The sequence below is a fragment of the Bubalus bubalis genome, chromosome 4, assembly GCF_019923935.1.
Source record: "Bubalus bubalis isolate 160015118507 breed Murrah chromosome 4, NDDB_SH_1, whole genome shotgun sequence".
NCBI classification, from domain to species: domain Eukaryota; kingdom Metazoa; phylum Chordata; class Mammalia; order Artiodactyla; family Bovidae; genus Bubalus; species Bubalus bubalis.
Genome location: NC_059160.1, coordinates 88,139,056 through 88,159,555, shown reverse-complemented (window position 1 = coordinate 88,159,555; position 20,500 = coordinate 88,139,056). Strand labels below are relative to the sequence as shown.

General features: G+C 48.8%; 2 protein-coding genes across 6 annotated transcripts in view; one reads left to right on the top strand and one right to left on the bottom strand.

Annotated features, from left to right (window-relative positions):
* The first annotated feature begins 1,218 nt into the window (after positions 1 to 1,218).
* ASB8 (ankyrin repeat and SOCS box containing 8) lies at positions 1,219 to 9,778 on the top strand. 4 transcript variants are annotated; one of them, XM_006042764.4, is made up of 5 exons: positions 1,272 to 1,373; positions 2,154 to 2,287; positions 4,345 to 4,504; positions 6,000 to 6,104; positions 7,916 to 9,778. In XM_006042764.4, exons 3-5 carry the CDS (start codon positions 4,376 to 4,378, stop codon positions 8,546 to 8,548), a joined length of 867 nt encoding a protein of 288 aa, XP_006042826.1. In that variant the 5' UTR covers positions 1,272 to 1,373; positions 2,154 to 2,287; positions 4,345 to 4,375; the 3' UTR covers positions 8,549 to 9,778. The 4 variants fall into 4 exon arrangements, with proteins under 4 accessions (XP_025139844.1, XP_006042825.1, XP_025139845.1 ...); XM_025284059.3 differs by lacking the exon at positions 2,154 to 2,287 and having other exon boundaries at positions 1,219 to 1,373; XM_006042763.4 differs by lacking the exon at positions 2,154 to 2,287 and having other exon boundaries at positions 1,219 to 1,373; positions 4,341 to 4,504.
* Positions 9,779 to 10,942: 1,164 nt separating this feature from the next.
* Positions 10,943 to 20,500, bottom strand: part of PFKM (phosphofructokinase, muscle) — a 44,742-nt gene continuing 35,184 nt past the window's right edge. For both annotated transcript variants that reach the window (XM_025284055.3, XM_025284056.3), the window contains 14 exons: positions 20,380 to 20,472; positions 19,715 to 19,840; positions 18,549 to 18,613; positions 17,910 to 17,973; positions 17,022 to 17,171; positions 15,917 to 15,987; positions 15,502 to 15,589; positions 15,260 to 15,412; positions 14,613 to 14,777; positions 13,639 to 13,700; positions 13,298 to 13,409; positions 11,891 to 11,990; positions 11,706 to 11,811; positions 10,943 to 11,463 (listed from right to left, as the gene is read on the bottom strand). In XM_025284055.3, coding sequence (XP_025139840.1) covers positions 11,319 to 11,463; positions 11,706 to 11,811; positions 11,891 to 11,990; positions 13,298 to 13,409; positions 13,639 to 13,700; positions 14,613 to 14,777; positions 15,260 to 15,412; positions 15,502 to 15,589; positions 15,917 to 15,987; positions 17,022 to 17,171; positions 17,910 to 17,973; positions 18,549 to 18,613; positions 19,715 to 19,840; positions 20,380 to 20,472 — 1,500 coding nt within the window. In that variant the 3' untranslated portion in view covers positions 10,943 to 11,318. The remainder of the gene's footprint in view (positions 11,464 to 11,705; positions 11,812 to 11,890; positions 11,991 to 13,297; positions 13,410 to 13,638; positions 13,701 to 14,612; positions 14,778 to 15,259; positions 15,413 to 15,501; positions 15,590 to 15,916; positions 15,988 to 17,021; positions 17,172 to 17,909; positions 17,974 to 18,548; positions 18,614 to 19,714; positions 19,841 to 20,379; positions 20,473 to 20,500) is intronic.

Below are 20,500 nucleotides of genomic sequence, written 5' to 3'. Positions count from 1 at the left end.
TTCCACAGAGCTGCCAATAACCAAGTCTTCCCAGATGGCTCAACTGGTAAAGAATCCGCCTGCAATGCAGGAGAAACACCTAGACACCAGTTCCTGCCAGGAGACACACCTAGACCCCAGTTCTATCCCCAGGTAGGGAAGATCCCCTGGAAGAGGGCATGGCAACCCTCTCCAATACTCTTGCCTGGAGCAGACACGATGGAAGTGACTTAGGATGCACGCCAATGACCAAAGCAGCCTTTAGTCCCAGAGTCTGGAATTGGTGGCTTGCAAGTTGAATGTTCCCTCTAAAACTTTTCTTTAAAACAAATATTGCCAACATTTGCAATTCACATTTTTTAAATCTAGGTTTCATCTCCTTTTGAAAAACTTAACTATCTCACTATAGCAGAGTGGTAGGAGGTGGGGGACACATTCCTGCCCAGAAAAATTATTTTTGAGTTTGGAACTCAGGAGCCTCGCTGAACCTTTCCAGTTCGCCATTTCCTCACCAATAAATAGAACTTTCTGGGCCCTGCTTCACTCTCAAACTGGTAAAGTACGTTTCTCTGAGCAAGCTTTGGGGAGTGGCTGAAGGGTAGATATAGCACTTAGTCTGCCTGTGTGGTCTGCTTCACTCTGTGCATGGACCACTACGTGCCGCTGGCTTCGAAATATTTTTTTTGCACGGAAAATTCTTCACTCGGAGGTGTCAGCATCTCTGCTTGGGAAAGATTAATGTTAAGCATGTACATCTTTTTTCAGCCCTCAACATTTGGACTAGTATTCCTCTTGAGTGCTTGTTTATCTTTAATATAGAGAGTGGACAATGCTCGCAGAAGCATAAATGCGTTCCAATATTTTATGAAAAATGCTGGAAGTCTCTTATTTGCCAAAGATACTTCTCACTAACAGCTTAGTCTCCAAACCAATAGAATCAGTGTCGCAAGTTTGGGAATAATCTGGAAAAGGGGTGTTCAGGTCCGATTATCAGATGGGGACAGTAGGAGGCAGAGGGGGGTTCGGATGAACTTGTTGCAAGCCTGGTCCACGTAGGCACAACACCTGCCAGAGTCGGGCCAACAGCCAGCAGCTGATGAGCTCTTTGCCCACCACCGCCACAGACCGAGCCCCGCAGGGGCGGCCGAAAGCGCCACATTGCGCCTGCGCAAAAGCCTTTGCCGCGGCTAGAAAGTAAACTGATTAAACTCCGGTTAGACGGAAGCGGCTTCGCACGTCTGCGCAGGCGCGTTCCGCCTTCGGACGGTGGTCGGTGCGCAGGCGCGCATCCCAGTCGCCCAACCTGTAAACAGAGCAGCCCTCGGGAGACAACTTCTGCTTCCGGGTCACGCCTTGACAGCCGCTTTCACCACCCAGGTCAGCTCTACGGTTCGGTGAGTGTCGCCCCGCGGCAGGAATATCTGCAGTCAGGTTTCCTAACCTCGGGCACCACGCACAGTAGCACTTCCACTCCCCGCTCGCGATCTGCCAGCCCTCGAGGCTGGAATCTCGTCCCGGGCTTTAAGGAGATCGGGGCGGGGATTGCTACGCCTTTGGGGCTCCCCGGGAGATTTCGTGACCCCCCATTTCAGTACCGGCCCCGCGAGACCTCCTGGGATTGCTGTGGTCTTTGCGGAGCCCGTGCGGAAAGTGACACCACATGTCTTCGCCCTCCGCCCCCTAGACTCGGCTAGACCTAGCTGCCGCGAGCCCCCTCAGCTGGTGCGGTGGGGCGGGGCGCGCCTGGCCGGGTCGCGGGCGTCTCAGCCCATGGGCGAAAGCCCGGCCTCCCTAGCACCAGAGCTGCTGAATGTCGCCTGTCCCCTCCTTTGCTTCTAGCTTCGCATTAAGAAAAACCCCTTGGTGTTTTCTTCGGATCCGAAGTGGAAGAAAATGGGAGAGAAGGAGCTTTCTGCTCCAGCAGAGCAAAGGGGCCACAGAGGATCAAACCGTGGACAGGCTGCTGTCTGGCGATATGTCGAGTCTAGATTTCGTGATCCTTCCTGACAGTGAATGTTGTCAATGTGCCCCAAAGTTGCACTCTTCAGCAGGAGCTTTGAGGCAGCCGCAGAGGACTAGTGGTTGTATTCTCAGTTAGGATTTCTTAGCCTGGAGTACAAGAAAGCTCCGAAAATGATTGCAAGGGTCTAGTCTTTTTTTTTTTTTTTTTTCAGATTATCTTGACCCAGAAATGGTTAACAGAACCACTTTGGGCTAAGCCTTCCACTTTGGATGCTCTGTTTGTTCTTGGAATCGCTGACTCGAATGCATCTGTACCTTTTCCCCTTTTTCCTTGCAACAATGAAGTGTAAGATACAGACTCTTGTCTCTGAGGAGTTTCGTGGCTGTTGCAAAGATTAAAACGTATTCCAAGTCTAAACTATTTGGAAAATTTCAGAGAGGCATATAAACAAGTGTGTAAGCTTATTAAGAATAAATAAGCTTTGTTCTTAATAAAGTAGGGAGAATACCCTAATTTGAATCATTGATACCTATGAATTGATTTTTCAGTTCAGTTCAGTTCAGTCGCTCAGTCGCGTCGGATTCTTTGTGACCCCATGGACTGTAGCAGGCCAGGCCTCCCTGTCCATCATCAACTCCCGGAGTTCACTCAGACTCACGTCCATCGAGTCAGTGATGCCATCCAGCCATCTCATCCTCTGTCTTCCGCTTCTCCTCCTGCCCCCAATCCCTCCCAGCATCAGAGTCTTTTCCAATGAGTCAATTCTTCGCATGAGGTGGCCAAAGGTTGATTTTTAAATTCCATTAATTAATACTATATATGTTTTAAACAGATAAATGGCTACCCAGTAGCAAGATGGACGAGTTTATAGTATTACTACATAATGTATAAGGGGAGAGTCCATCACAGAAGTTACATCATTTGAAATGACCAAAATAATTTTAGTGTTTTTCCCTTAGTAATCATCATGTGCATAAGATGTCTAATTACTGTAAGTCTTAAATTTTTCTAGGGACCTAAGTAATAAGCTTTACATTGATTCAACAAATATTTATTGAGAACCTGCTGTGTGCCAGGCACTATTAAAAATAACACTGTATTTACTGGCAGGGAGCTTGTGGTTTGATAGGATCCTGGATTACTAAATGGTTACACCTAGAGAGCATACCATGCTTTCTTTACAGTTTTTGATATATGCTTTTTCATAGAAATGCTCTGCCTTCTTTGCTGTAATCTTAAATGTTCCCCAACTGGTATATGGCTCTTAGAGAGCCAAAACTTTTTATCATAGTTGAATTTAAGTATTGTTTTGATTGTGTTGTGTTTAGTCACTCAATTGTGTCTGACTCTTTATGACCCCATGGACTGTAGCCCGCCAGGTCCATGGAATTCTCTAGGCAAGAATACTGGAGTGGGTTGCCGCTCCCTTCTCCAGGGGATCTTCCAGACCTGCAAATTCTTTATTGTCTGAGCCCATATTGCATTATTTTCTTCTTCCAACACAGAACTCAGGTCTACTTCTCAGTTGTCACAAATGGCCAATTATTAAATTTTTTAATTCATTTTTCACTCTTAAATCTGCTTGTTTTCCTGCAACTGCAAACATATATCATTAGTCAGAACTTTTAAACTTCTTTCCTAATTTTATATGGATGACCCCAGAGTAATTATACTTTGGCATTCCTTCCTTATTTTAGAATTTCACCTCAAAAACTTCTCATTTTTTTCTTTGCTAAAGCCATTTTAAACTATTTCACAGATGGCTTGTCATCATTAACATAAATGCATTTGTTCTGTTTCTTCTCACAGGTAATAATCACTCCTATACCCTTTAGTCAATCAACCAGTATTTATTAAATAGCTACTTTTTGTGAGACTCTGGCTGGCCTGAGATGGTCTAAAGAAGTAGAAGAGGAGAACCTTGCCTCCCAGTTGATTACAGTTTAGATGGAAAAACAGTATGAACATAACTATACTGCAAGGTCAAATGTAACAAGTAACCTAAAGGGGGTGCTGATAATAAAGACCACATAGTTCAGAGGAGGAAAACAGATGTTTTGTGAAATCCTTGGCCTTTACAGGAATCCCTTTCCTGGCTTGGTCTTTTTTAAACCATAAAGAGCTCCATGGGGAGCTTGGAGCATTTGGGGAAGTCCTGTGCAGGATGAGGTCAGAGAGTAGAGCCGGGGTTCCCAGGGTCAGAATCCTTTCGTCCAGTTTACCCAGCTCCCTCAGCAACTATCATTATTCTCCTTCTTGTGATTAGGAAAAATGGTATTAATGAGTCACTGACTCTTTGAAATCTGGTTTTACTAGTGGGAAGGCCTTAGAGAACCTCTAACCCTAAGGACAGGTGTGCTCAGTGGTATTGTGTATGCCTAAAACATCTTTGTTTCAGGCAGTTTGGAGCATGTGAACGTACTCTGAGCCTTGATGAGTTCCAGTATGTGGTATATTATGCAGAGCATTCAGAGCAAATACTCTCTCTCAGAGCGCTTAATCCGAACAATCGCTGCCATTCGCTCCTTCCCACACGACAATGTAGAGGACCTCATCAGAGGGGTGAGTGTACTGGGCTGACGCAGGAGTCCTTGGGGAGGTGAGGTGGGAAAGTTCCTGGGGAATCCTAATAGATTACAGATTTGCAGCTCTGACTCACCACAAGATCACAGGGAGTTTTTACAGTTTTTACAATATTCTAACGTGTATTAACCATTAACATATGTTTTGCTTCTCCCCCTTCTGCCTTTCACTTTGTGCAAATGATATTTTTCTTTGGGAATTATGTTCTAGATAACCCTAGTTTCATGCTCTTTGTGAAATCTCTCTCTGGGTATGGGCATATGGGATTCAGCAAGCTCAAACTCTTCTACACATGTTGTGCTAAGGGAAGAAGGAGGAAAGCAAAGCATTAGTGGTTTTCAAACCCTTGTAGTTTATAATAATAATTACATGGAGGGATATCACTGGCCTTCTATCCTAACAACAGCTACCACTTACAGTTCTATAGAGATTATTAATCCCTAAAATGCATGGTAATTTTTGACTTAAGGAAACACTTTAACTGTCTGCTGTCTAACCAGTACTATTCTGTACTTCTCTTAAATGGCTAGTATCCTGGAAGGGGCGTTGATGCTTTTCTGTATATTATTCCTGTTGAAGAGAAGTTACAGGGTAATTTTTTTTTTATCTCTAGAGAATGTATCCAGGTGGCTACTTCTGTACATTCTTTTAAACAGCTCTAGAATCCTGGTTATAGCCTAGAGCTCTGTAGCTGCTTCAGAGTTGTGTGGCACAGCTGTGAGAAGAAAAGTCAGACAGCATTAGCTTGTTCTTAGCAAAAATGGTATCAGAAGACTCAGCAGTAGAAACTTTGTCACATTCTAATTCCAGCTCTGCTGCTGAGTCATTCTGTGACTTTGGTCAGACCGTGGTGTCTCCAGCTCCTCCATCAGATATGAAACAGAAGTACCAGTGGGGGCTAGGTGGCAGAGAATGCTGATACCAAGGGGCCACTTAGTTTATAAGTATATGCTATATATGTTTATAAACAAAGACATAACATTAAGATGACCTTACTGTTAGTGACGGTCATCTGTCAGATGGCAAGAAGAGCATGCCAGTTCTCCTGGCTTCTCTCTGAAAGACGTGTTCCTGACTTTTTCAGAGCTTTCCAGACTTTCAGAGAAAGTCTATTGCTTTTCCAGCTTTCCTGCCTGGTGATAAGGTTCTACTGCTTTTACATGCAAGGTTATGTCCTTAGTGATGTCCATCCCCGTGGCCATCTTTCAGGCTAACTTGTGGAGAAACTCAATGACTTGATCTAAGGCATCGACAGTTCCTTTCATTCATCTTCAGTGCATTCAGTGTATTGGTTTGGATATTGGCATTGTAATTTCATTTAATTAATAGGAATAGGCACTGGGGCTGGCCGTATATTTACAATACAGTCAGAGCTAGAGCCCTTCCCCACCCCCACCCCAGACATTGATCTGAGTCTTGTCCTGCATGGTGAGCCACAGCTGAGCACACAGTTGAAGTTTCCTTCTGTCCCTAGGGAGCAGATGTGAACTGTACCCACGGCACGCTGAAGCCCTTGCACTGTGCCTGCATGGTGTCCGATGCGGACTGTGTGGAGTTACTGCTGGAAAAGGGAGCTGAGGTAATGTTTTTTAACAGTCACATCAGTGATTCACTAAAACTTGGGCTTCACACTTCCTTAAAATGTTTTGTCTCTTCTCCTATCTCTTCCCACCTTCTTGCTCCCACCTTCTAGGTAACTTTGGTGTGGCCAATGTTCAAACAAAATGTAATGGTAAATCATCCAAAGTACTTCATTCTGTTGCCTTTCTTTCATACACTGACCATGGCTCTGGGAAGAGGTAATTTTTATCTCCCCTTAATCTCCCAGCCTTCCTTCTGGGGTTGTTTGTATTTCTATTTAATCCTCTTTTGACTGTTCAGTCCCCTCAACCCTGATTCAATCTAAACCACTTGAGACTTGCCACCAGCGTGCACTTCTCACATGTCTGTCAATGGAAAATAAGTCAGTGGGTCAGTCCCTTCCTCGGGATTGAGCAACTTGTGCTCTTTCTGCCCATTCATTTTTTTCTGTTTTACCATATCTTGTTATCGTCTTTCTAATGTATCTTAACATAAAAAAAAACATAGATTAACTTTTATTGGCATTAGCAAGAAGCAGCATAGTATAATGAATAAAAGAAGAGAGAGTCTGAACCCAGACTTCATGGATTTGAATTCCAGCTGTCATTTCCAGCTTTGTGATGTTGAACAGGTTACTTAACCTTTCTTTGCATCAGCTTCCCCATCTATAAAATGAGGATGATAAATGGTGTATTCTTCATAAGGTTGAAACTGTTTAGAACACTGGCATGTAGTAATTATTATACTAAACGAGTGCCTATTAAATAAATAAAGTAGCAGTTTTGACAGCTTTTGTGGCATCTTCAGGGTGCACAGGTTGAGGCAGTCATTTGAATCAAAGACGCCATGAAGCAGGTGTGCAGGCCCCAGACATGCCGGTGGGTAAGCCTGCTCTAGCCCCCAGCATCCCCACCTCCACACAACCATGCTGTTCTCTGCCTGTCGTGAACCATCCTGTAACTTGTGTGAGTGACCCTGAAGTGAAAGCCAGTGATGAATAGCAATGATGAAAGTGAGGCTATCCCCGGGGTGAGGGGGCAGTTTTTAGCTAAATAGAAGATTGAAGATTAAATATTTCAGGGGTGGGGTTTTTTTAGTGCATTTTATGGGGGAGAAAATTCACTATTTAAACCTAGGATTTAAATGAAATCTTTGTAGCCTCCAAATATTATAGGAGATGCTGAGTAGCAAGCCAGCGGCTTTTCAGCATTGGAGGATTTGTGCTCTTTCCTTGGCATGCTTTCCTCCAGATTCTCTCATGGCCCCACAACACACGTTTGCAGGGGGCTGACTTGGATGAATAGTTCTGAGCTGCTCTGTGTGGTTAAAAAACACAGCAGAGCTACATGGGCAGAAACTTGACTTCATTATTTTTCAGTCTGGTTGCCATTAGCCACAGGATACAGAGTGAGTCAGGATAAGTAGAATAATCCAGAACCTTTACTCTGGCCAGTATGTTCAAGCTGCCTTTCAATAAATGTCTTTCAGAGTAGTTACAAGTACTTAGACTTCTGTTTCTTCCCCCTTACTGTGTGGTAGAGGTCCTAGGGAACAGTAAATAAGAATGTGGCAGCAAAATCCTAGATGATGCAGGCCAGCTAACCAATGGACATAATAGAGTGTTGGTTGTTTGGGGACTATTGTTTTCCTACTTGCTCCTCAGCTCCATCCTGAGCACAACTCCCTGGGAATTGCTTGTTGACCTGCATGTTCAGAAAATTACATAGCAAAGACAGTGACTAGGCACATGCAAGCCTCTTTGCCCGCCCATTGTCCATACACCGTAATATAGTTGCTCCCTCTTCACAGGTGAATGCCCTGGATGGTTACAACCGAACAGCCCTCCACTACGCAGCTGAGAAAGATGAGGCTTGTGTGGAGGTCCTGTTGGAGTATGGTGCAAACCCCAATGCACTGGATGGTAACCGAGACACCCCACTTCACTGGGCAGCCTTTAAGAACAATGCTGAGTGTGTGCGGGCCCTCCTAGAGAGCGGGGCCTCTGTCAACGCCCTGGATTACAACAATGACACCCCGCTTAGCTGGGCTGCCATGAAGGGAAATCTTGAGAGCGTCAGCATCCTTCTTGATTATGGTGCAGAGGTCAGAGTCATCAACCTAAAAGGCCAGACGCCCATCTCCCGCCTGGTGGCTCTGCTAGTCAGGGGGCTTGGGACAGAGAAAGAGGACTCTTGCTTTGAGCTCCTCCACAGAGCTGTTGGACACTTTGAATTAAGAAAAAATGGCACCATGCCACGAGAAGTGGCCAAAGACCAGCAGCTGTGTGAAAAGCTGACTGTTCTGTGCTCAGCCCCAGGGACTCTAAAAACACTCTCTCGCTATGCTGTGCGCCGGAGCCTGGGACTCCAGTATCTGCCAGATGCCGTCAAGGGCCTTCCTCTGCCAGCTTCTCTGAAGGAATACCTGTTACTCGTAGAATAGCCTGGAGGAGACGTCAGGCCGGCAACTCTGCGTAAGGTTTTGCCCTGCAGCACCGTCTGTCTTGGAAAACAGGAAAAGCAGTTGTTCCTGTTGTGTGGTTTATATTTCAAGGCAACATGTCACAACAGTAACCTTCACATCACCTCCCCTCCCCAAACCAAGCAAACAAACAAAAAAATGTCCCTCACTTTTGTTTCTGTTTCTTGCTTACTGGGCCTTTTATATTGCACCCTGCAAAGGAAGAGTTCTCCCCAACCCTCATTAGGGAAAGAAATCAACAGTGAGACTGAATTTCTCTGGGCAGATGAAGAGTATTTATAGCATGTGCATTTGGTTTGCCTTTGGGAACATGATTAACTTTCGGAAGAATCCCTCTAGCAACATTTGAATTGATCTGTGAAGAAGTTTAAGAAAATTCCAGCTAACAGCTGCAGCCCAAAGATGAAGATACTACCGCCTCAGATGGTGCACAGGTTCAGAACTGGGCCGGATGTCTCTAGAATCATCCCTGGGCATTCAAAAGGGACTGGCCCCTTCTCACCACTGAAGGGAAGGGCAGTTTTTGCTCCTTTTCCATGAGTGTGCCCAAGGCTTACAGTAGTTCAGCAATGTTATTTTAGAAAGATTATCTTGCTGCTGTCCATGTAGTAGGAGATAGGAGGTTCTAAGCAGTCCTAAGAACTTTTCTTCAAATGCAGTTCTTTCTCTTCCTGACAGCCAGTTGGCTTGGCAGGCTCTTGCTGCGCCCACCATAGAGGGAGGTGTCTGCTCTAGCAGGGGAGGACATGGGCTGGGCTGCCTTTTCTCATGCGTCTTTCACTCACTCTGCTAAGAGTTTGGAGTTTGTTTTCAGTTGTTTTGGAAACTTTGCTTTTTACTGATCTACACAAAAAGACATTGGTGGTGTGGGTGGAGTTGGGGAGTGGGGGAAGAGCACTCTTAAGAGCTTCCTCTGAGATGACCCACCTTCCCAAAAGAGATCTGTTTTAGTGAACAATACTTAGTCTAGGTACTCTTCATGTTCCTAAGCTAGATCAAGTTGTTGATTCTAGATGACCTTATGCAAATGTGAAAGACTTGTTTTTTTAATTGATTGGGAACTATAAATAAAAATGAACAGAATCTGGAGACACAGCTAATTTGAAAAAGTATGTCTGCTTTTGTCCTTTTGTTATTGGTGTTTTTTGCTCACGTACAGAAAAAAAAGGAAATAAAAAGATCTAAAAGCAAGTTTGGAAATTTCTACTGTTCCTACTTTTCGTTACATCATCGTCCTGAGTCCCAGTGCCATCTCTGAGGCTGTCACACCACCTGCACAGGCTGTTTTGAAGAATCAGTGATAATGGTGCTTGATATTTATTAATTTCTCTTCCCCTTAAAGAACTGTACAGAGAACATTTGGCTGCTTTAATTAATGTTGGACTCTGACAAGACTTCTCGGTCATTTTTTAGAACTGTTTCTAGGGGGTAGTAGTTACACTTTGGATAGCCAGCAAAAGTGAAGTACTGGACAGTCCTTTACCCACTTCAGTGTTCTTGCCTGGAGAATCCCAGGGACAGGGGAGCCTGGTGGGCTGCCGTCTATGGGGTTGCATAGAGTCGGACACGACTAAAGCGACTTAGCAGCAGCAGCAGCAGACAGTCCTTTCCTCTGTTCCTTGGAAAACCCCAAACCTCCTTCCTGCTTCAGCAAGCAAGTGAAGAAGCTTTGTTAGCGGGAGAGATACGTATGCTTGTGCCAAGAGCCAGGATCTGATTCTTGGACTCTAATCTCAAGCCTCTCATTGACAGGGCAGCATCCCATCAGTTCAGGGCACAGTATGCAGACGCAGTCCTGAGGACCAGCTGTATTACGTGGGTGCTTGCTAATGAGGAAGTGTGGAACAGAAAACAAACTGAGCTGACCAAGAACTCGTGGTTTTCCAAAGCAGCATTTCAACCAACCCACCAAACTAGGTCCAGAATTGAATGTCTCTGTTTTCCAGGCATGTCACCCCACTGAGATGGAGTCTGGCTTTCATCCAGAAAGGAGCACAGGGGGAAAAGTTGAGAAGGAAGAACCCTGGATTGTCGGAGTAGAGATTAGGGAATGGCTGGGAAAAAAGCAAAGCTGGGTAATGGGTGTATGACCAAGAGGTAAAACATAACTTTATGCTTAGGGAAGATGGGCGTGTCCTTGGCTACAGAGGATGAGGGAGGGACTGCTTGTGGGATGAGGGTGAGGATGGTGTCCTGTGTTCTGGGACCCTGCGTACAGAGTCAAGAGAACCCAAGAAGGGAAGTACACGGAGTTAGCACATGGGCTGCCTTTTCCCGGGTGTCCGTCTGGGCAGAGTCCATTGCTTGGGGCTGACAGGAAGGCCCTTGTGAAGATGGTAAGAGGAGAAGCCAAGGCACAGAGACCAGCTGGCGTTTATTGGTGCAGTGGCGTGTCACTGTCGTAGTAGCAGTAGAGGAAGCATGACTGTTATCACAAAGAAATAAATAAAGCTTATTTTTAGGAAAATTCTAACCAAGTAACTGAAATCGAGCAGTGGTACTAGAGGACACAGGAAGCTGGGGTAGAAGTCAGGAGAAATTCTACATACAGGGAGCTTCCACTTACGGCCCCTGCCCCAGCTCCCTGGCTAGAGCTGACCATGGCTGCAGTTACAGAATAAAAGGAAACCTAATGGAAAATGCACTGAAACACGTGAGAATACATGGTCTTGGATCTGTTGGAGTGAGCTGACCACGAGCAGACAATCCATTCTTCTCTTGGCAAAGAGGCCTAGATGTTAGCTTCTCCGGACCGCTTCCGAGTGATGTGCTCCAGATGGGCGTGCTCTGAGGTATCCAAGTCAATCTCGTACTTGGCGAGGATCTTGAGGATGGGCCTCAGCTTCAGCCACCACTGCTCCTTGGGGATGCGGTGCCTGCAGAGGAACGAAGTAGATGATGATTTAATCTTCAGCACCCCCAATCAACTTCTATCCAAGGCTATGGGAAGAAGTGGAGCAGCAGAGGCTGAATTTGGGACCTAAGCATCACATCTGAAGTAGGTATGACTACAGGTGTTAACCCTAAGAAAAAAGGACTGAAGACGTGAACAGCCTGGGAAGAGTAGATCTCAGCAACTGCTGGGGAGGGAACCACCCCAGGAGGCAGATGTACTCACTCAAAATCCGTCTGTTCCTTCAACTCAGTCACCGGTTGGAAGACCAGGGCCCTCTTACGCATCCCCAGAACACAGCCCGAGTCTGGGGAATTGGCAAAGATCCGCCCTGCAACAGGGAGAGTCAGTTAGCTTCTATGCTGGGAACCGGCTTCTAGGAAAGCGGCTCACCCTCTTACCCCACCTACCATTACGGTAACTCTCTTTGATTTTCCCTGACATCCAGTTCATAGCCTTTGCACCCATTTTAGTGGCAAAATTCCTGTCGAATGGAGTTGGGCTCCCACCCTGGAAAAAGAGTGATAAAAGTTCAAGGGGCAGGACTCTAGCGAAGTGGCAAAGACATGCTAATACACAGAGAAAAATGAAAGGATGGGTCTCAGGTTTATAACCAGAAACAAGAATCCAGAAGTCTTAACTATGAAAGGAAATCCTGAAACCGGGCAGGGCACCAGGGCAAGCTGGGCTGGCACGTCTGGCGGTTTATCAGCTCTAGGAGTAATTAGTACGAGGGGATGCTTGGTCTCCCAGTTGCCTCTTCTAGCTCCCTGGCTGCATGACCCTGTTCATTTACTCCTAATCCTTCTGGCCTCTCAGTCAGCTCCCTGACCTTCACTAGCCTAGCAGCTTTTGTCAGTCACCATCGATGAACAAGTATTCCTTGTGACCTAATTTGGGTGCCTTGGTAGCACCTCAGAATAATATAAAACATGATGCAGTTTCTCTGAACAAAGCAAAAGTAAGTGGGAAATTGGGAAGGAAGGAAAAACAGAAAAGAGGTCTTCATACTTTATCCAATAGTACCCCATTCCTTCAGGAGCTGATAAGCCCATTCAAACTGAGATAATGTGAATTCATCTGTGGGTACAGAAAGGTCAAAGGTCAACACTTATGTGGCATCAGCGGGGAAGGTTTGGGATGGGGCAGGTCTCAGACCACTAGCAGCATCTATGAGTGAGTCCTGCCTTGGATGCAGATTCCTTTCCCCTGGAAACCCTAGTGAGTGGAGACAGAGCCCAACCCTGGCAAGGTGCCCACACTCATCTCACAGGTGCCCACGAAGGCAGCATGGTGTGTGGGGAAAGCACTGAGCCAGCTCATTTTGGCCTCACTCAAGCCTGATTAGCAGCTCTGGGAAAATTACTTCTCTCTGAGCCTCATTTCCTTCACTGAAGCAGTGGTTCTCAACTGGAGATGACCTGGCCCCCCAGGGGACATTTGGTAATGTCTGGAGACTTTTTTTCAGTCACACAAGTGGGGAGGGTGTGTTACCAGTGAGGGCTCATCTAGTGAGTAGAGTCTGGGGTGTTGCTAAGCCATCCTACGACCCACACAACCACCACAAAAAAGTTTCCAGCTCAAAATGGCAAGAGTGCCAAGGTGGAGAAACTCTGCCCTAAATAAAGAGGCTGAACCACAGAATCTCTCAGGCCATTTCCAAGGTAAAGACTTGAGATTCTGTGACTGCGGAGCCTGCAGGCCATGCTGTGGCAGCCCCAACAGCCACCAGCAGGTGGGAGGCCACTGGGAGGCTCTGGCTGCTGGGTGGGGGTTTTCTGTGGCCATCTGGTGATAGCACGGTGTGTCTGCCCCACCTGCTGCATGTGGCCCAGCACGTTCTTCCTGCTGTCGAAGATGCCCTTCCCCTCCTCCGAGTACAGGTTGAAGATGAAGTCAGTGGTGTAGTTCTCATTGCACTTCTCGTTCCTGCAGGAGAGATGGAAGCCTGTGCCCGGCGCTGGCCCTCTCCCTCCCCCTGCCTTCTCCAAGCTCTGTGGGCTTTGTCCCTCCCAGTTCCATCTCCTCCCAGGGTCCGGGCTCTCCCGCACGGTATCCACAGACTCCACGGGGTGCGCCAGCCAGGGCTGCGGTCTGGCCAGGGCCGAAGCCTGACTGCTGCTCCTCCTCACTCAGGAGCAGGCCAGGGACGAGGTACCTTAACACCAGGCCCCTCTTCACAGTTGTTTTCATCTTTTGCACCAGATGCTCCACATTCACCTGAAAATGAAATGGAAAGTCCAAAACCCGGCTGAGCAGGCCTCTACAGGAGAGAGAGGCACACGAGGAGGGTGGGCTGCTGACAGCTCAGGGCTGGCCTGCACCTAATCCCTTTAAGAAGGTCAGACAAGTGAAGACCCAGCTGAGCTGGGCAGAGCAGGCAGAGGGAAAGCTGGAGAGAGTGTGGGAACTGTCAGTTTGAAGCCCCTTTCCACCCCCTCCCGATCTCCCTTTCTAGGGGTTTCAGTTCTTCCATCCTCAGAGAGCCAGCCCTGCCCTTGGTGTCGGTCCCTAAATGGGTGGCATTCGTGGACAGCAGTGACTCGCTGCGGAGGAAACACCCCCGTCTAGGCTTTGAGTCGGGGGTGAAGGACGGAGAGGGTCACCCTCCACTGACGGCTGGGCCCTTGGAGTAGTGAGTTCCCGCAGCCTGCCACCCTCCTCTCTGTGGCTCCAGTGAATGAAGATCTTAGAAGAGGATCCTAAGGGAATCCCCTCAAAAATGGAGTTGGGGTCCGTTTGGTAGCAAGGAAAATCTGAAGTAGGGGGGACATAACTTTTTCAATCAGTTAAACCGCCTACTCAAAGCTTAGAAAAGTTTTATAACCTCACTGAACCTTGCTCATCTGTAATATGGAGATAACCCCTCCCGTGCATGGCTGTTGTGAAAATAAAATGCAAAAAGGCACATAAAGGGCTTAGCTGCAGCCACCCTTCAAATGAATGCTCCAGTAGGAGTGGCACCACATACAGAATGTCCAACCACAGCACGCCTGCCCGCACTCTTCCTAGGACTCCACAGACCATCAGCTCTGTCCTTGCCTTAAGCTCTCACAGCTTAGGTCTCCACGGGGACATGGGGACCAATGGGGCAGGGGAGAGCCTCCTAACAAGCTCTGGGTAGCCATCTACCTGCAGGTCTCGAATGGTGAAGGGCTCCTCAAAAATATACGCAGCATCAGCCCCGGCTGCCAGGCCTGCCATGGTGGCCAGGTAGCCACAGTAGCCGCCCATCGTTTCAATGATAAATACACGGCGCTTGGTGCCTGCCGCTGACTGCTTGATGCGGTCACATGTCTGCAGAGACAACACATCAGAGAAAGACAGGGTCAGGGATGTGACTCTTGTCACTTCTCTGGGCCCCACCGTCACCCGACTCTGGAGCGATGTCCCCCTAGGCCAGCAGGGCCCCAGCCCCCCTCCAGTTCTCGCCAACAAGGATGGCAGGCACGTCTGGCAAGTGCAGTGCGGACCTCATCCCCCAGAAGGAAGCTGTTCCTACGCTTCCTGTGCTCGGGCTAGGGGAACTAGGATGTAGGGCCTCAGAAAGGAAAATCACTTGGTGTGCGGAGTACAGATGCATCTCCAGGCTAGAGGACTCACAGCGAGGAGGATGGACACAACATGTGAAGCGCAGTGTGGGCAAACGCAGAGCTTGAGAAGTATTCTTCTCACACTGCCACTTGGCTGGTACAAATCAAGTGGCTCACTTCCTAGCCCAGACTCGGTCCAGGGACTGGAGCCCCAGCCAGGGGCTCGGAAGCCACGGGGACCCTCACCATGCAGATGGTGTTGAGGGCAGTGTCAGCCCCCACGCTGAAGTCTGAGCCAGGCACATTGTTGGAGACCGTGGCAGGGATGACCACAAAGGGGATGCAGAGCTCATCATACTGCTTCCTGCCCTCCATCAGCTCTAGGCCCCCCGTGTAAGCCTGAAAAGACAAAGCCATGGGGGCAGGAATGAGGGGGAGAAGGCGGGGGCAGGGGCAGGAGGAGAGGAAGAAATGGCAGGGATGCTCACCTCAAAGCCCCCGATAATGACAAGGCCCTGAATATTAAACTTCGTGATGTTGGCACTGATCTGTTCAAAGCTCTTCTTGGGTAGAGTCCTAGTTGATTGGGGTGAGGGGAGGGGAATAGAATTTGGGGAAGAGACAGCAAAATCAAGGGAGAGAAAAGCGAGCATTAGAAGGCACTGTGTTTATAATTTCTTAACTTGCGCCCCCTTCCTACCCCACTCTCACCCTGTCCAAGGACACACGCTGGGGCTCTGAGCCGCCAGAGCTGCTAACAGATTTCTGCATGGACACGTCTGCCCTCTGAGCACCCAGACGACAGCACTGGTCTCAGCGGACCCCAACCAAATGAACGGATGCCCACATGCAAGGGCTGCCTTTAGGGTGACTAGGTGGAGGTAATCCTGGAATGCCACTCACCTTTTAGTCCCAAGTTTAGAACCACCTTGGCCAGTCCAGCCCCCGACGTAGCTCCATCCAGCTTCCTCGATCTGTGGGGGGAGGTCACACAGGTCTGCATCGTGGTCTGCGACCTCTGCCCGAGCCCTGAGCCCATCCCCTTGGCAGAGCTGTGCCAGGCACCGGCTTCTCCCACCTCACTGCACGTCCTCCACCCTTACGGCTCACTCACAAATCTTACACCAGGCCCTGTGCTGAACTCTGGGATAGAGAATTATAACAGACACGTTGTGTGCAAAGGGCTCATTTCAGTGCCTCCTGCCTCCTCCCACTGCCCTAAAATTAAATACAGTAGCTCCCCCTTTATCTGTGATCCCACTTTCCAAGCTCTCAGTTACCCATCGTCAACCTTGGCCCAAAAATACTGAGTGGAAAATTCCAGAAATAAACAATTCCTAAGTTTTAAATGGTGTGTTCTGAGTAGCGTGATGAAATTTTGCACCATTCTGCTTCATCCCACCCGAGACGTGACTCATCCCTTTGTCCAGTGGGCCTGTTAGTACAGGGAAAACATGTAGTACACAGCTGACCCCTGAACACATGGGGGTGTGGGTTCCCACACTCCATAGAGTCAAAAATGCACATGTAAATTTACAGCCGGCTCTCATATCCACTGCTCTGAATCCATGGGTTCAACCAACCCCGGATCATATAGTACCACAGTGCTTGCTATTGAAAAGTTCTGGGGAGTTGCCGAGGTCCAGTTAGGACTTAGCGCCCTCACTGTTATGGGCCCAGATTCAATCCCTGGATGGGGAACTAAGATCATGGAAGATGTGTGGCACAGCCAAATCAAAAAAAGAAAAATTCTGCATATAAGTGGGCTCACGCAGTTGAAACTCAAGTTGTTTAAGATCAACTATACATAGGGTTTGGTGCTCTCACAATTTCAGGTATCCACTGGGGATGTGTCCCCCGCAGAAAAGGGGGGACCCCTGTATCTACTTCTGCTTGAACCCCAAGAAAAAGGTTGTGAGGGACGGGGGAACACAGGGGAGCAGACAGGCCAGCTGCTGCCCATCTCCTCTGCACGGCTGCTCCCGGCCCTGCAGCCAGCGCCCCCTACCTGACCCTTGGCCAGGCCCTCGAAGCCGTCGTGCACCACCAGCACTCGGTTGCCCTGGATGAGGCCGATTCTCACAGTGGAGCGAACAGCAGCATTCATGCCCGCGGCCGGCGCTCCCACGTTCATCACGGCCACCGTGTGGGAGCCACTCTGCGGAAGGAAGTGGAGAGGGAGGGGGACAGGTCAGTGAGGGGAGCTGGCCTCCGAGTCCCTCATGGTCCTGAGGGCACATCCCTCCCCCAGGGAATGCCAGCACAGTCTGCCCCTCCCCCCCAGCAGGGAAGCAGAAGTCTTCACCACAGATCAATAAAGCTGCGGTTCCTGATCCCAGACATCACTGCACAATGAACACGAGACCCTCCAGAGCAGTGTTGCTCAAAGTAGGATCCTTGGACCACCTGTTGTATCAGATCCACCCAGGGAGCTTATTAAACCTGCATATTCCTGGCCCCACCGCTGATCTGATCTCCCTTGGAGGGAGGGAATATGCATGATGTTTAATAAGTAATCCAGATCATGCTAGTGTAGATAAAATATTAAGAACCACTACACCAATGGAAGAGATGGTTCAAATACACTTAGATGTGATTACTCCAGATTTGCCCAGAGAAATAACACATGAGCTTCTTTCCCCTTCTTTGCATGCTATCTTGTCAGCCCTGAAGTGGATGTGGGTCTTGGGTTCAAGACATCCAGGGCACACTAAGAACACAGGCTTGTATCTGGGGTGAGAGAAAATTAACTTGGTGGTGTCTGGGTCTCAGCACTGAAGACACAGGCAGGCAAAGAAGTCAGCAAGGCTGAAGGCTGAGTGGACTGAGGGGCGCACTTTATAATGGGAGGATGAGGGAGAAAGAGGGCCAAGGGGAGACAGCAGCTTGCCAGTACCTTAGACTTTGGGGGTCTGATGTGAGCCAGAAGCTTGTATACCTCCCAGTTGTTCATGAAGCTCCTAAAAAAGGAGAGAGAGAGCGAGAGAGAGAGCGGTGTTTTCAGGCCATTCCCCAAGGCCCGCAGCCAAGGGGATCTGGTCTGAAGTTCTGTTCCCAGCATGAACTTCCACAGGGCAAGCCTCCAAGGACATGAGTGGAGCCTGAGCAGGGATTGGGGGTGGGGAGCGGGTGGGTATAAACCAGCTTGAAGTTCCACAGGGCAAGCCTCCAAGGACAGAAGCAGAGCCTGAGCAAGGATTAGTGGGGCGTGGGAGCAGGTGGGTATAAAGAGGCCATAAACTTACCAAACACCCCTGAGCACCACCCCCACCTTGCCTAGAGACCCTCATGATCTAGCTGGGTCCACATACAGCAATAATAAACTGTGAAAAGCTAAGGCCAGGGAAAGAATCCTGGGAGTGAACCAAGCCTCCTGGCCATCTCACAATTAGTTCTCTTTGGGAAGAAACTGTTGCACAGACAATAAGAAGAGAAGAAAACAGAAGCTCCTATTTTGGGTCTGTGCTACATCAATTTCTGGCTTCATTCTGATGTCTGATTTCTGTGGCTAGAGAATTCCTGGTCATTTCCTCACCGGCCCCTCAGCTTCATGGCCTCATCGAATCTCCTCTCATCCATGGCCCTGGTCACGTCCTTGGTCTGAGGAAGAAGGGCAACACTCAGAATCAGGCCAGTGTTCCGCACACAGCTGGGTTCCCATCCCACACTGAGACTCTGCCCGGCTCTGGGCTGGTGACTGGACCCTGCCCATCCAGGACCCACCCCGCCGACACACTTTCACAGAAGGAGAAGCGTCTGTGTTTTCCCTTAATTTTCTGAGTAACGAGCAGCAGAAGAAAAGGGCTAAATCTAGGCTCTATTTACTAGAAGATGTGCAGGATGGCAGAGCACACACAAATAACACAGCATCTCCCTCCATTCTACACGCAGGGCTCCAGCCTCACGGTGGCCTCTAAGCTAATAAGAAAATTAAGACTGGTCATCTGCAGATGACCACTTAGGAAGAAAGTCTGATCCCTGCCCCATGCTTCCACCGCTTTCTGCTCTGTGAGCCAGTGCCTTAGCTGGGGGGCTTTCAGAGATCCAGTTCCAGGCGAGGCTGGAGCTTGTCTGGTCTGTAAGTCATTAGGACTCCGGAGTCTCAGACAGAAGCATCCAGGAGCTGGGGAGCCAGGCCTGAGAGGCAACCTGACACCTCAGCTCCCAGCCACTGCATCTGCTCTGTGGTATCAAAGGAGCGATTCCTCTATAATTAGAGCCATATTTCCTGAGCGCTTAGCATCCTCCAGACCACTTACACATCTTCTCTCCAATCCTTACACTCACACTCAAGGTGAATACTTATCAGTAACCTCGTGATGGTTCAAGAGAGAAATCAGAGTGAGGGATGAGCTATCCAGCCAGACCTTGATAATACTCCCCTGCTTTTAATAAGGTTTGGAGAGAGACTGCGTGTCTCCTGAGAGTGGGTATTAGGAGATATTGGGTCTCATTAGGTAGGATGTAGCGGTCTGTATCTTCTTTAGGAACATCTGTCAGAGGGGGAAACTGAGGCTTGGAGAGGGGACAGCTCCTGCACAGAGCCCCCTGAGTGCCTTCCCCTCATGTTCCTTCCTGTGGCACACAGCCTCCCCACCTGCACCCCGCCTTGGCAGCCCCAGGAGCTGCTCTCACCCCAATCAGATCTCACATGGACAGGGGCTGGGGCTAGTAGGAAGGTGGGTTGGGGTCAGTACTCACCACCTGGACACACTCCATGAGGGGCAGGCGCACAGCCTGGTTACCAGAGAGGCTCACCACACAGGCTGGGGTGTCCGGGGTCCCCTCCAAAAGCGCCATTACTGCTTCCACACCCATCCTGCTGCCCTGCAGGAAGCAAAGCCGCTCTGGTCCAAGCCTCCCCTTTGGTCTCGGCCTGGAGGACTTGGTCATCCAAGGCCCTTTCCAAATCACGAGCTGAGTTCCACATTTAAGGACTATAGCCAAGAACTCCTTGGGCTTTACCTTCTGACCCACATTTCATCTAAAGCTTGATGATGCTTCCTCCTTTTGCCAGAAGAGCCCCCAAAGATTCTTCCTGGTTCCAGGGAACCATATCCACTATAGTTATCAAGAGGATTACTGGGGCTGAGTAAGAGTCCCTTCTTGATGAAAGTAGGATGGGGGTACAAACAGTGTCTAAGGTTAGATCTTAATCTCTCACTCAGGCTGTAAGATATTCGACCCTAGTGAAGCCTAGCATCTCCCATCATTTTTTGCAACAAAAGAGAACTCTTGAGCATATGGCAATGAGTCAAGGCCCACTGCGGTCCACAGGCTGGTGACGGAGTGGTGTGAGCAATGGTTGAAGCCCCTGTGCTGGGAAGGACAGCAAGTTGAGGGTTCCACAGAGCCCCATGACTTACCAGGATTCTGTCAAAGGCCGACGGTGTCCCACCCCGCTGCACGTGCCCCAAGACAGTGACCCGGGTGTCATATCCCAGACGCTTAACCACCAGCTGAAGGGACAGAGAGAGATGCAGAGTC